Raw genomic sequence first — 12,848 nt, forward strand, 5'->3', positions numbered from 1 at the left:
GAACGCCCCCGCGCTCACGTCCGTGCGTGCAGTGGGACACGTGGCCAGCACATGGTGCAAGACCCATTTGAAAAGGTGCCCTTGAATAAAGAGGAGACGCTCTGGAGTGTCCGGCACGCTCCATCCTGGGACTAGCAAATACAGACATCGCCCTGGGATTCTGCCTGGACACAATGCTTCGGGTCAGGCTCAGCTCTGCTTCTACGGCTCTTGGGGGCCTTCCAGGAGCTCAGCTGCTTTGCCAGGAATTCCCTGCCCCAGCTAACGCCACCCAGCCCTCGCTACCTTGTGAGCATGGGATAGGCACTTCAGGCATCTGGAATGGCTACATCGCCCCTGGCTGTGTCTGTTCTCGTTCTCACCGTGCAGGCTCTGACAGCACACGCCTCCCCCCAGCAGCCGCCTGCCTTCCCGAGCGCAGGACCTGCAACTATCCAGCTCTCAGATCCCCCCGACTGCTTCCTTGGCATTCTCAGATCAGGGCTGTCCGTGAAGAGCCCAGCCAGTGCGTGTGGGCGACAGGAAGCACGCTGGGGAAGACAAGCTGCTTCGTGAGAATGTTTGAGCCTGGAGGCCGTGTCTGAGCTGCGGAGGAGAAACAACAGGAAGCCAAAAACTGGCTTAGCCACCTGCTAATTATTCCAGGTTTACCCAGGTACCAATAACCCCTAGCTCGCCTCTAGCCCTTTTCATCAGTCGATCTCAAAGCACTTTGCAGAGGCCAGTGTTGTTATCCCCATTTTACAGATGGGGAAACTGAGGCACAGATAGGGGCTGTGACTTGCCCAAAGTCACCCAGCAGGCCAGGGGCCAAGAACCCAGGGCTCCTGAGTTGCTCGCCCGTGCTCTAACCACATGCTGAGCTGCTGAAGGCACCAGCCTCGTTCATGTAGCACAGACCGGCCGCGCTGCCCTGCCATGCCGTCGGGTCTCAGCCTACAGCAGGCATGGTGGAGAGCCAGCAGAGAAAGGGTTCATCTAGCATGAGTTTAGTTGCCCGCAGCCAGTGCCCATACTGCATTTCTGGGGCAGTAGATGGGGTCCTAACAAGGTGAACCAGCGGGGCTGGTGCCTGAGGAATTGTTTCTGTTTTCTGCTCCGTGCAAAACAGGGATGGAGTCCCGGCCTGCCAGTATTTCTGGTTCTGGTTCCAGCTGGGGCACTGAGGGTCGCACGCGCTGCCTGCCCTCGGTACCTGCCTGCACCTGTCCAGTGTGTATGGACGGCATCTGCAGCCACGTTCACCCAGTGACACGTACAGGCACCGGAACCAGCCAAGCCAGCTGTCCCAGCATCAGCCATTGGCAAACAGCAGAAGAGACCAAGGTGGCTGGGCATTCGCAGAAGGGGAGGAGCTGAAAATACTTCGGCAAAAAAACTATATGGCCAGGGGAAATTTGAGGGTTAATAAATTCCTTGATTCTAAAGCCAGAAACGACCCCTGTGACCTCCCGTGTAACCCAGGCCATGGGGCTGCCCTGACTTCATTCCTGGCCCAACTAGAGCAGATCTTCGAGAAAAACACCCAATCTGGATTTAAAAATGGCCAGTGAGGGGGAATCCCCCTCCCCGACCCTTGGGATGCTGTTCCAGGGGTTACTGACCCTCCCTGTTAAAAGTCTCCACCTGGTTTCCTGTCAGAATGTCTTTAGCTTCAGCTCCCAGCCATTGGCTCAGGTTAGACCTTCGTCTGCTAGACTGAAGAGCCGATTATCAAATATTTGTTCCCCGTGCAGGTACTTATGGGCTGTGGTCAACTCACCCCTTAATCTGCTCTTCGATAAACTAACCAGACTCAGCTCCTGGAGTCACTACTAAGCGTGTTTTCCAGCCCTTTGATGATTCTCCTGGCTCTTCCCTGAACCTTCTCCAGTTTGTCAACATCCTCCTTGAACTGGAGCGGAGCTCGACCGGCCCGAAAGACCAGCCCTCCCTGGGCTTATCGGCAGTAATTCCCTGGGGCTGTAAATGACTTCCAACTGCACTGCACAAGCACTTGGCTAGTTCAGCTAAAGGTACCTGTAAACCAACCCTCCTCCCCCTTCCTACAATACACTGAAGAGTTTCCAGGGGCTTGAAGTGGGAGTGTTCCTTTGACTTCTTTTTCCTCCATTATGTGTTTGCAGAGTACTGGGCTGGGCTTGCTAGGTTGATATGCTGTGTACTGCAGTAACACCTACATGCCTCAACTGGAGATCAGGCCTCCCTGCGCTTGGTGCTGTACGCATACATAGCAAAAATACGGTTCCTTCCTCCCAAGGGCCTGCAATCTAAGGGCTTGTCTACACTCAAAACACTGCAGCGGCGCAGCTCCCCCAGGGTCAGTGTAGTTCTCCGGTCGGCGTAGGTAACCCACCTCCCGAGAGGCAGTAGCTAAGATGACAGAAGAATTCTTCTATTATCCTAGCACAGTCTGCACGGGGATTTAGGCTTAAGTGCACCATTCAGGGGGTGGATTTTTCATAGTTAGGACGACCTGATTTCCTAGTGTGTCGACCAGGCTTAAGTGTGTGATGCGGGTACACAGGTAGAAACAACAGCAGGTGGTGGAGCAAAGGGAAGAGTACGGTGTCCTTAGCCTCTGTTTGCCAGGAGCTGGGAATGGGTGGTGGGGGATGGATCACTGGATGATTCCCTGTTCGGTTCATTCCCTCTGGGCAGACCGGACACTGGGCTGGACGGACCCTTGGTCTGGCCCCGTCTGGCTGCTCTCCTGTTCTAGGAGTGAGCCTGTAAAGAACAGCGTGTCACAGCTCACCAGCTGTGTTGTGTCGGCGTCCCACCACCATGCTGCAGACGAGCGCTGCTGGACTGCACGTGCTAGTTTGTTATTGTAGGGTTGTTGTCGGACGCTGGGCTGGGAATGCGGGATTGTTTTCCGTGCTTCTTGACAAGCTGATGGAAAGTTTCTCTTGGGAGATCTCTTCTGCACCCCACTCCTTAGAGAGCCGTGTGTCTCTGTTCTGTCTAACACAAGGGTGGGCAAACTATGGCCCGCAGGCCGGACCCAGCCCCTCAGGGCTTTGGATCCGACCCACGGGATTGCCCCCTGTGGTGCTGCAGGCCCCGCGCCACTCTCAGAAGCAGCTGGCACCACGTCCCTGGGACCCCGGGGGCGGGGCAGAGGGCTCTGTGCGTTGTCCTTGCCCCCAGGCACCGGCCCCCCGCAGCTCCCATTGGCCGGGAACGGGGAACCGTGGTCAATGGGAGCTTCGGGGAAGGAGCCTGGAGGTGTGGCAAGGGCAGCACGCAGAGCCCTGTTCCCCCACCCCCAGGGGCCACGCAGGGACATGGTTCCAGCCACTTCTCGGATCGGCGCGGCGGTGGGGCCAGGGCAGGCAGGCAGGGAGCCACCCCAGAGCCACTTTAGGTAAACGGTGCCAGGCTGGAGCCCAAACCCATCCTGCACCCCAACCCCCTTCCCTGAGCCCCCTTATACACCCCGCACCCCTCCTCTGCCCCAATCCCTTGCCCTGAGCCCGTTCCTGCACACCACACCCCCTCCCACACCTCGCACTCCCTCCTGCACCCCAACTCCCTGCCCTGGCCCTGCATACAATTTCCCCACCCAGATGTGGCCCTTGGCCCAAAAAGTTTGCCCACCCCTGGTCTAACAGGAACTTTGCAGATAAAGTCAGCCTTCCTACCCTGCTGAGGAGATTGTTGGTGCCCTGTAGAGTACAGCCCTGTAGTGTATCATTCACAACTCATAAATAACATCTGTCTGGCTATGGGGTCCCCACTCCAATTCGCCACGTCCTCGATACGTCTCAGCGAAAAGCAGGTGTTCCTGGTTATATGCTGCCGTGGGCCTGGGCTATGCCGAATGGCGCCGTGAAAACCAAGCTGTCAGGCTCCACATTGCCAAGTTTGCAAGCACAGAGCTTGTCAACCACAGAGAACTAGACTGAGGCCTGCATGCAGATAGGAGTGGTAATTTGCTAAGTATTTTGTGTAAACGGATCCTGCACCAATTTAATTCACTCTTTTAAATGCCCATGCATTGGATACAGAAGTTTGGATGGCAGAATTGAGCTCACAAGAGAGATCAACAGTGCCACCTTGTGGACACTCCAGGACAAATGCTTCCCACCGAGGACTTTTTGCCCGTTTGAATAGATATCACACCAGATTCCAGGCTAAGGAACTCCTCGAGGTCACTAAGTCGCACAAAGCAAAGGGTCAAACAAGTGTGACGGAAACTTTCCCTGCAGGGTGCATGGGGAGGGCATTTCCCATCTGGCTTGGCAGAAAATAAATGCATTTCTAGCCTTTATGATTGCGAAGTAACCTGTGCCCTGCCGCCATTTTCTGCCTGCTTGAGGCTGCAGCACAAGGGAGGTGCGCAGGGCCTGCGATCACCACAGGGACCTCGGGCTGGCTGGAAAACTTGGGTTGAAATAAAGGGGCAATATTTCAACTAAAATGTTCACGTTTTCATTTTCCAGCCAGCTGCTGGGGTAGCTCTGAACCGCGACGCGCTCTCTGAGTCTTCCTCTCAATTCGTTTTACCGCTCAAAAGGTCTTTATTGGAACAGCTGGGAGGGGTCAATTGGCGCCTTTTCCCCAAATCTCTATGAATACAGACTAGTGACTTCCGGGATGGCTTGACAAAGGTTGGGACAAGGGATCAGTCCACGCTGTCAGCCAGTGGACTGGAGATACAGGGGGTAGATTGCTCTGTTGAAGTTCTTGGTGTCTAGACTGCTCTGATGGGCACCGTAGAGACAGGAAACAAGAAAACAATCGATTGGCTATCGGAAGTGCTTGCGGTCACTCTAGAGGTGGTGCTCTTCCCTGAGAGTCACTACGGCAGTGCTGCTGGAGGTACTCTTAAGATGGGATGTAAAACTCAGGCCCTGGTCAATTATGGTCATTAAAAGATTTGATTCCATGGCACCTTTCACAAGAGTTGGAGTGTCGGACGTTCTCCAACTTCGGTAATTACCAACCCTGCCAGCCTAAATCCCCCCCGTAGCTTCAGTGGTCCTTCCCTTTCCATCTTAACCACCATTATACAGTTTTGCTGTCACAGTGCAAGGGCCAAGTCAGAAGTGGCTGCATGTCAATCAGAAGTGAATGATGTAAAGTATTTTGGGACCTGTCTAGCTGAGAGACACTATATACAGGTATAATTATGTGTCTATCATCTAGAGACTGCGGAAGGGATGCTGCCAGATATGATATCTGGCTCATTCTGAAGGGAAAGCATGAACAGAAAAGCAGGCACATTATCCTAGAGAAAAGACCCATCTGTTTATTCCGGATGTTGGTACAGCAAATTCACATTTCAGAAAAAACAGAGCAGGATCTCCCATGAAGCCAGCCCACAGAAACAAATGCAGGGGACAGATGCCTTAGAAATCCCAGCCATGGACAGTGAAATGCACTGAGGTGTACCCACCTCTCTGTATGGTAAAACAAATAGGTAGCTTTTAATCCATTTAGCTGTGGAGCACCTCAAAGCTGGACATGTGTTGATGCTAGTTGGAGAAGTGGATCAGACTAGATGACCACAATGGTCTCTGGAAATGGCCCATCTTGATTATCACTACAAAAGGTTGTGGGGTTTTTTTCTTTCTCCTGCTGGTAATAGCTTACCTTAACTGATCACTCTCATTATAGTGTGTATGATAACACCCATTGTTTTATGTTCTCTGTGTGTATATATATATCTTCTTACTGTATTTTCCACTGCATGCATCCGATGAAGTGGGTTTTAGCCCATGAAAGCTTATGCTCAAATAATTGGTTAGTCTCTATAGTGCCACAAGTACTCCTGTTCTTTTGACCTTAAAATCTATTATTTATAAATCAAGAGAACTACCAAGGACGACGCAATCCCTAAAGACAGGTTTCAGAGCAGCAGCCGTGTTAGTCTGTATCCGCAAAAAGAACAGGAGGACTTGTGGCACCTTAGAGACTAATCAATTTATTTGAGCATAAGCTTTCGAGAGCTGAATGCATCCGATGAAGTGAGCTGGAGCTCACGAAAGCTTATGCTCAAATAAATTGGTTAGTCTCTAAGGTGTCACAAGTCCTCCTGTTCTTTTTGCAATCCCTAAATAACGTCATTGCTCACAGGTGCCACAAGGTGGCATGACAGCCACTGACTCCAGTCGCAAAATGGTCTCTCAGTGAATCCCTCCCAGAGCTGAACTGAAAACCAGCAACCTCATGAAAGCTGAGGGCTCCAGAGATGTGGGCGGGACGGATGAACTGTAGGTTCAACAAACCTCAGTGCAGTAAATACAATGCAGTATCCCCAAATGTCTCCAGGAGGGCTGGGCGGCGGGGGAGAGGGGTGTCAGTCAGTTTCCCCAGAGGTAACCGCTCCCCAGAGGCGGGTGTCTCATTCCTGTGGATCTCTACGGGTTTTGTTTCTATTACTTTATTTGAATTTTTAGTGTATTTTAAAAAAAAATAAAACACCAGGAGCTGGATGTCAAGTTCAGTTGCAAAGAAGAATAACCCACAATTAAACTCCAATCCAGTTTTACTCCGTATGGTGGCTGCACCGTGGGGAGACACTTCCCAGCCAGTCTGGGAGTGGGGGTTTTGGTTACCATGGGACAGCGCGAAAGCTATACATCGTCTTTTGATAACTGTAGCTAGCACAGACTGCTGAGATCCAGCCTCTGAGCCACTGGATTAGAAGGACCTGGAAATAGGGTTAGATGCTTCTCTTTTTGAATTGCGTTCAGCTACAGGCCCATCCACCAAGGTTTGGGGAAAGGATTTGATCTGAGACAACTAATTCCTGCTGACAAGTGATTGGGGCTTAGCAGATTCTTAGAAACCCAAGGTGATAGATTCACCCCCACGGCCCTTCTCTCATTTCCAAGGGCCGCAAGCAGAGCGGGCTGGATTAATGGATGGAATGACCAGAGCATAAGCCTCTGCTGGTCATAAGATCCCGCCCAGTGAGTTGTTTTCAGCAATGCCAAGCTGCAGTTTGGAGGGCAGTAGTCTATTTACGCTGACTGTAATTACAGTTTATAAGGAGCCACTTCTGGTGTCACAGCTTGAGCAGACTGGATGCTGGGTGAGATGTGTTGTCCAGGGTGTCATGAGTCACTGGCAAGGTGCTCAGAAAGCTGCTGCTTTGTGGTATTTCAACTGAGCATGTATGTAGCAATCAATTCACCCACCACTCACACAGCTACCTCTGAAGTGGAATGGGGCAGCTGCTCTGTGCCCGCAATGCTACACAACAGTTTAGGACAGGAAGAGGAGTGATTTACAGTAGAAACTCAAGTTATGAACACCTCGGGAATGGAGGTTGTTCGTAACTCTGAACAAAATGTTATAATTATTCTTTCAAATGTTTCCAGTTGAACATTGACTTAATTCAGCTTTGAAACTTTACAATGCAGAAGAAAAATGCTTCATTCGACCATCTTAATTTAAATGAAACAAGCACAGAAAGTTTCCTTACCTTGTCAAATCTTCCTTTTTAAAACTTTCCCTTTATTTTTTAGTTTACATTTAACACAGTACTGCCCTGTATATACTTTTTGTCTCTGCTGCTGTCTGAGTGTGTACTTCTGGCTCCAATTAAAGTGTGTGGTTGACCAATCGGTTCATAACTCTGGTGTTTGTAACTCTGAGGTTCTACTGTAGGCAGTTGAAATGCCAGGGGGAATTTAAGTTGGTCAAAACATGATTGGTTGAGATTCTTGGTGCAGGATGATACCTTCCTCTGCGCTTCCTGCAGCGTTGATGGAGCCATGTAGGTCCTAGGATATTAGAGAAACAAGGTGGGTAAGGTAATATCGTTTACTGGACCAGCGTCTGTCGATGAAAGATATACGCTTTTGAGCTTACAGAGTTCTTCCTCTTTTATTGGACCAAGGTCTGTTTGTGAAAGAGGAAGAACTCTGTAAGCTCAAAAGCGTATTTCTTGCATCGACAGACACTGGTCCAGAAAACGATATTACCTCACCTACCTTGTCTCTCATCTGCTTTTGGGAGCCTCAAAATTATCCGTGATGATAACCATAAACAGCTCCCACAAAATCCTGGTTTTACCCACGACCTTCAGTCCCCTCCAGCCCCTCTGCCGGGTGGGTCAGCATGTTTTCCTCGTGCTGCTCTCTGGTGCAGATGGACACGCGGCGCGGCATGTCCCGGGCACGCCGGGGGGGGGGCACCACATGCCTGTGTCCAGACATGCCAAACCCGCCAAAAACACGCAGAAAGGGGGCTTGTTTTTGACTTAATTGGCTTGTGAGTTGCTCGTTGGCTAGTTCTTGGCTTGTAGCTTCCTCTGTGTGATGGGCAGGGCCGGGGGGAGCCGGGGTGCAGAGCGGGCCCCCCCCAGCCCCAGACTGCAGGCGGGGCGGGGTAGTCACGGGGGGGGCTAGTGATGGGGGGGACTAGTTGGCTGGGGGGATCGGGTTGTTGTGAAGGGGGGGGGCTGACGGGGAAAGCCGAGGGGCTCCTTGACCGCGTGGAAGTTGGCAGCTGTAGCCGTGCCCTCGGGAGCGGGGCTGGGGGGCGGGGGCAGGGCACTTCCCAGAGCTGCCGGGGGGGGGGGGCACTAAGGGGGCCGGGGGGGTCCCAGTTTGGGGTCACTCCTGGCGGGTTCCTCACACGAGGTTCCCGTTCACTCCTGGCGACTCCAGGCCCCTGCGGGCAGGGGGGTCTGGGGGGGGGGCGATGGCGGGGGGGGGAGGGGCTCAGACGGGCGTTGAGGGGGGAGGACGGACAGGGTGAGGGAGGGGCCGGGGGTCGCTGCTGGGCTCGGGAAGGGAGACAAGGCCCCGGCTCCCCTCCCCCACCCTGCGGCCCTGTCCCACTGAGGCCACTCCCGCCCCATTGCGCATGCTCCAGGCCGCACCCCTCCCCCCAACGCGCATGCGCCAAGCGCGTTCCCGGGCCCCAGTGCGCACGCGCCCGGCCCCACCCCGGCCAGTCAGGCCGCGGCTCCCCCTCCGTGCGCGGTGACGTGTCCCGCCCCAGGCCAATCGCAGCCCTCGCTTCCCGTGCGCGCTGGCGTCACAAGGGGCGGCTATATAAGCCGGCGGCGCCGGTCCCGCCCCCCTGACACGGTCTCGAGCCGCCACAGCGAGAGCATCACCCTCCCGAGAGAGACCCGCTCGAGCCGCTGTCGCCCTCGCTGCCCGGCCGCCGCCCGCCCGCTCCCGCCGCCGCCTCCACCGAGGGAAGGGAAGCGTATCGTATGTCCGCTATCCAGAACCTCCACTCCTTCGGTGAGGGGCGGGGCTGGGGCGCGCGGGGGGGCCGGGGGCCCGGTCGCTGGCGCTCGCGGGGGGTTGGGGGCGGGGCCTCGCGGTGGCGCAGTTTCTAGTCCCCGGATCGCTGCGTCAGCGGGGGGCGGGCTCTGCCGTGACCGACGCACCCGCCGCCCAATGGCGAGCGCTGTTTCGATGGCGTCGGCTGTTTTTTTTGTTTGGGGCGGGGCAGGAGTGGCGCAATCCCCGGGGAAGGGCGGGGCCTGCGGGCTCCGCTTCTCTCCCCCCCCCCCCCCGTCCTCTGATGTCACGGCCCCGTGACTCGCCGGTGACGTCACGAGCCCCTGCCCGCGCGCGGGGGGGGGCAGCGGGGCTCACGCGCGCTCTCCCCCCAGACCCCTTTGCTGATGCAAGTAAGGGTGATGACTTGCTCCCCGGCGGCACTGAGGACTACATCCATATAAGGATCCAGCAGCGCAACGGCCGCAAGACCCTCACCACTGTCCAGGGCATCGCGGATGATTACGATAAAAAGAAACTGGTGAAGGCCTTCAAGAAGGTGGGGGCTGGCCCGGGGGGGGGTTAACCGGGGGGGGAGGGGGAGGCTCCCGTGGGGGCCGGGGCGGTGGGTTTATTGGGCAGAGGGGGAGGCTCCCGTGGGGGGTAGGAGGGGTTTAACTGGGCAGTAGGGGGGCGGGGGAGGCAATGGTGGGGGACGGGGGGGTTTTACTGGGCGGCGGGGGAGGGGGAGGCTCCTGTGGGGGGGGGTTAAACCGGGGGAGGGGGGGTTCCTGTGGGGGGCGGGGGTGGGTTTACTGGGCAGCGGGGGAGGGGAGGGCTCTAATGAGCAGTGGGGTGGAGGGCGGCTGCTGTGGGGGGGTGGGGGGGTTGCTGCCTTGCAGGGGGTGGTGAAGCTGGAATGCTTCCAAACTAATGGGGGGGTCTTGAAAGTGCTTGGATGAGCTGACTGGCAGGGGCACATGAGGATGAAAACTGGCCTGTAGAGCTGCTGTTTAACTGAAGTCTCAAGCCTCTGAGGCTAATAGTTACAAAGCTTTGATATTAAAAAAAAAAAAATCTAAGTTCCAGGAACTAGTCAAAGTCCATAGATTTCTTGTTTCCATGTGGAGAGATGACCTTGTACGGCGTGTGCCTGCATTATGGGACAGGCTGATATCTGGCCTGCGCTGCATTTTTGCCAAAATATGGTTTCTCTACTCGTAGAAATTTGCTTGCAATGGTACTGTGATTGAACACCCTGAATATGGAGAAGTGATTCAGCTGCAAGGTGACCAGCGCAAGAACATATGCCAGTTCCTCATAGAGGTATGACGTTCTTTCCTAGAATTTGTGCTCCAGCACTTAACAGATGGTATTCACTGTAACTTTATCAACCTTAGTATAATTTCTTTACAATTAAAGAGATGCTTCCATTTGCTGTGGTTTAATGAGGTGTTAGTTTTGGATCTGATACTTCCTGATACCAAAAGGTAGAATAAGAATCAGAAGAGTGTGGAGAGGTATTCAAGAAATTGCCTGCATTTTTCTCAAATTGTGTATTGCTTATAATGTTCTTGCATTTCTAGGGACTCAGTCTAGTTCTTGATGTTGTAGCTTTGTGCTTCCTAGGTGACAGGAGCTTTGGAAATTTAGCCAGTATCTGAATGTCAGAGGTTCACCAGATTAGTGTTCTGTAAGGCATGTTCATGTCTTTTTTTTTTTTCACAGATTGGTTTGGCTAAAGACGACCAGCTGAAGGTCCATGGGTTTTAAGTGCCAGTGGGTCTCTGATGCTTTAAGTGAGAGGACTGCCTTGCGATGAGTAAAATCCCCTTCTGTCCCTTGTCATAAGTTTAAAGCCAGCTGGATTGTGTAATGTAACCATCTGAAGTCTGCTGTTTAGTCTGGACTAGTAGTGTAACTCAGCGATGTAATAAACTGGCAAGAGCCATGCTGTCTCGTCTTGCTGTCCCTCATTTAAACCGAGGTAAATCAGGCAGTGTCCAGCCTGAAGCTAAAAATAACCAGAAGTTTGTGTTAAGTCCAGGGACTCAACAAGTCTGTCCAGAGACTGTCTGAATCTCTCTTCAGTCCAGCTTCCTTTCCATTTAAATGGACTTTAATACTTGAGGTGCCTACTGTGGTCCTAAACGCATGAGGCACCAAACATGAGCTGTGACACTGAATGGGGAAGTAGCATCCTGTAGGCAGGGCTTGCTTCTGGAGGTGTCGTGGTCTAGGCACAAACTGACTGACCAAGAAGAGTAACTGAAGAAATCTGCCTTAGGAGATACCTGGAAGATTGGCTTCTCCAAGGCTGAATGTCTCGACCTCAGGCCAAGTCAGCTGTTGGTATCATTAAACCCAAAGATACAGGGTAGAGTGCTCAAAGGAAACATTACCTTGGGTTAAACTTTTGACAAGGGATCAATTTTTGGATCATTGTAGATAGAGCTGCAGAGCTTACGTGTTACTAGTAACTGCTGCCGAATGCCCTGTGAAGCAACAGATTCTTCGTTTCAGTTTTAATGTTGTATGTAATGTATTTAAACCCTTATTTAAATAAAAATGGTTTTCAAAAACACCTGCCTGGTGGATTCAATTTCCTGTTTGAGCCAGAGGGGCTCTAGTTGCTGCTGTTCTAAGTTTGGGGCCATGTATACCTTATGCTAGTCAGCTAATTGGCTTGCTCTACTGGGGCTGAGGGAGGAAAATGACCTTTGAGAGATGTGACTTACCAAAGTCTAGGTGGCTTCCTTTGTTGCATCAGCCATTGCTGTGCAAACATCTGGACAACCTTTCCTGATGAGTTGCTTGGATGGGATTTCTATGAAGAGTTAGTGAGCCCTGCTGTGGGCACTGCCTCAGCCCATACAGGATTGAGGGGGAGTTTTCTTCCCCCCCCCCCCCCCCCCCCCCCCCCCCCCACATTGCTTTACCTCACAGTACTTGAGTTGAAGGTCAGTAGTATATGCAGCTGCCTTTCTAAGTCAAAATGTGGCAGCCGTGCTTGTAGTGTTGAATTGTTAGTGTGGACAGAGGCCTGAGTAGTTACACTGCATAATCAGCCTATTAACTGCAGCCATGTTGGTCCCTTTCCCAGACCTGAAGAGCCATGTGGCTTGAAAGCTTCTCACCAACAGAAGTCTGACCTATAAAAGAGAATCACCCACCTTACGTTGTAAGCAGCAAAAATCTTGGGAGATGGTTAGTGGTGGCTTGTGGGTGTGTCTAATACGGATGTGCTCAGGAATGCAGCTTGAAGCTTCGCGGGAGCACAATGAGTTTTTAACTAGGGTGAGGCCCTTTTGCTCAAGAGTGGGGGAAGAAGTGTTCCAGGGTTGGCCATCTGCCAACACAGCGCAAAAGTTACACAGGACTTACCATGGTGGATCAGAACGCTGCCAGGGTCCTGGCTCGGCCTGGCAGTTGCCTCACACCACAGAGGAGGGATGTTTAACCCTAAAGGGGAGAGAGAAAGATGGAGGTTGTGTTGGGGGTGGCACAGAGTCAGCTCTACTTTACCTGGAACAGGTACAATCTAAGGCAGAACTAGGAGCTGTCCACTTTTTGCCTGACTTTCTTGTTTAAATTACACCCATGTCTGACTGGCTTCCCTGAAACAGCCCTTTGATCTCAGACCTGTTTTCC

At 53.0% G+C, this 12,848-nt stretch overlaps 1 protein-coding gene across 1 annotated transcript; it reads left to right on the plus strand.

Annotated features, from left to right (window-relative positions):
- The first annotated feature begins 9,033 nt into the window (after nucleotides 1–9,033).
- On the plus strand, nucleotides 9,034–11,779 carry EIF1 (eukaryotic translation initiation factor 1). The gene is made up of 4 exons (XM_037886929.2): nucleotides 9,034–9,215; nucleotides 9,593–9,756; nucleotides 10,422–10,523; nucleotides 10,926–11,779. The coding sequence occupies exons 1-4, from the start codon at nucleotides 9,185–9,187 to the stop codon at nucleotides 10,968–10,970; spliced, it is 342 nt and encodes a 113-aa protein (XP_037742857.1). The 5' UTR covers nucleotides 9,034–9,184; the 3' UTR covers nucleotides 10,971–11,779.
- The last annotated feature ends 1,069 nt before the right edge of the window (nucleotides 11,780–12,848 follow it).

Source organism: Chelonia mydas, chromosome 27 (assembly GCF_015237465.2).
Source record: "Chelonia mydas isolate rCheMyd1 chromosome 27, rCheMyd1.pri.v2, whole genome shotgun sequence".
Lineage (NCBI taxonomy): Eukaryota > Metazoa > Chordata > Testudines > Cheloniidae > Chelonia > Chelonia mydas.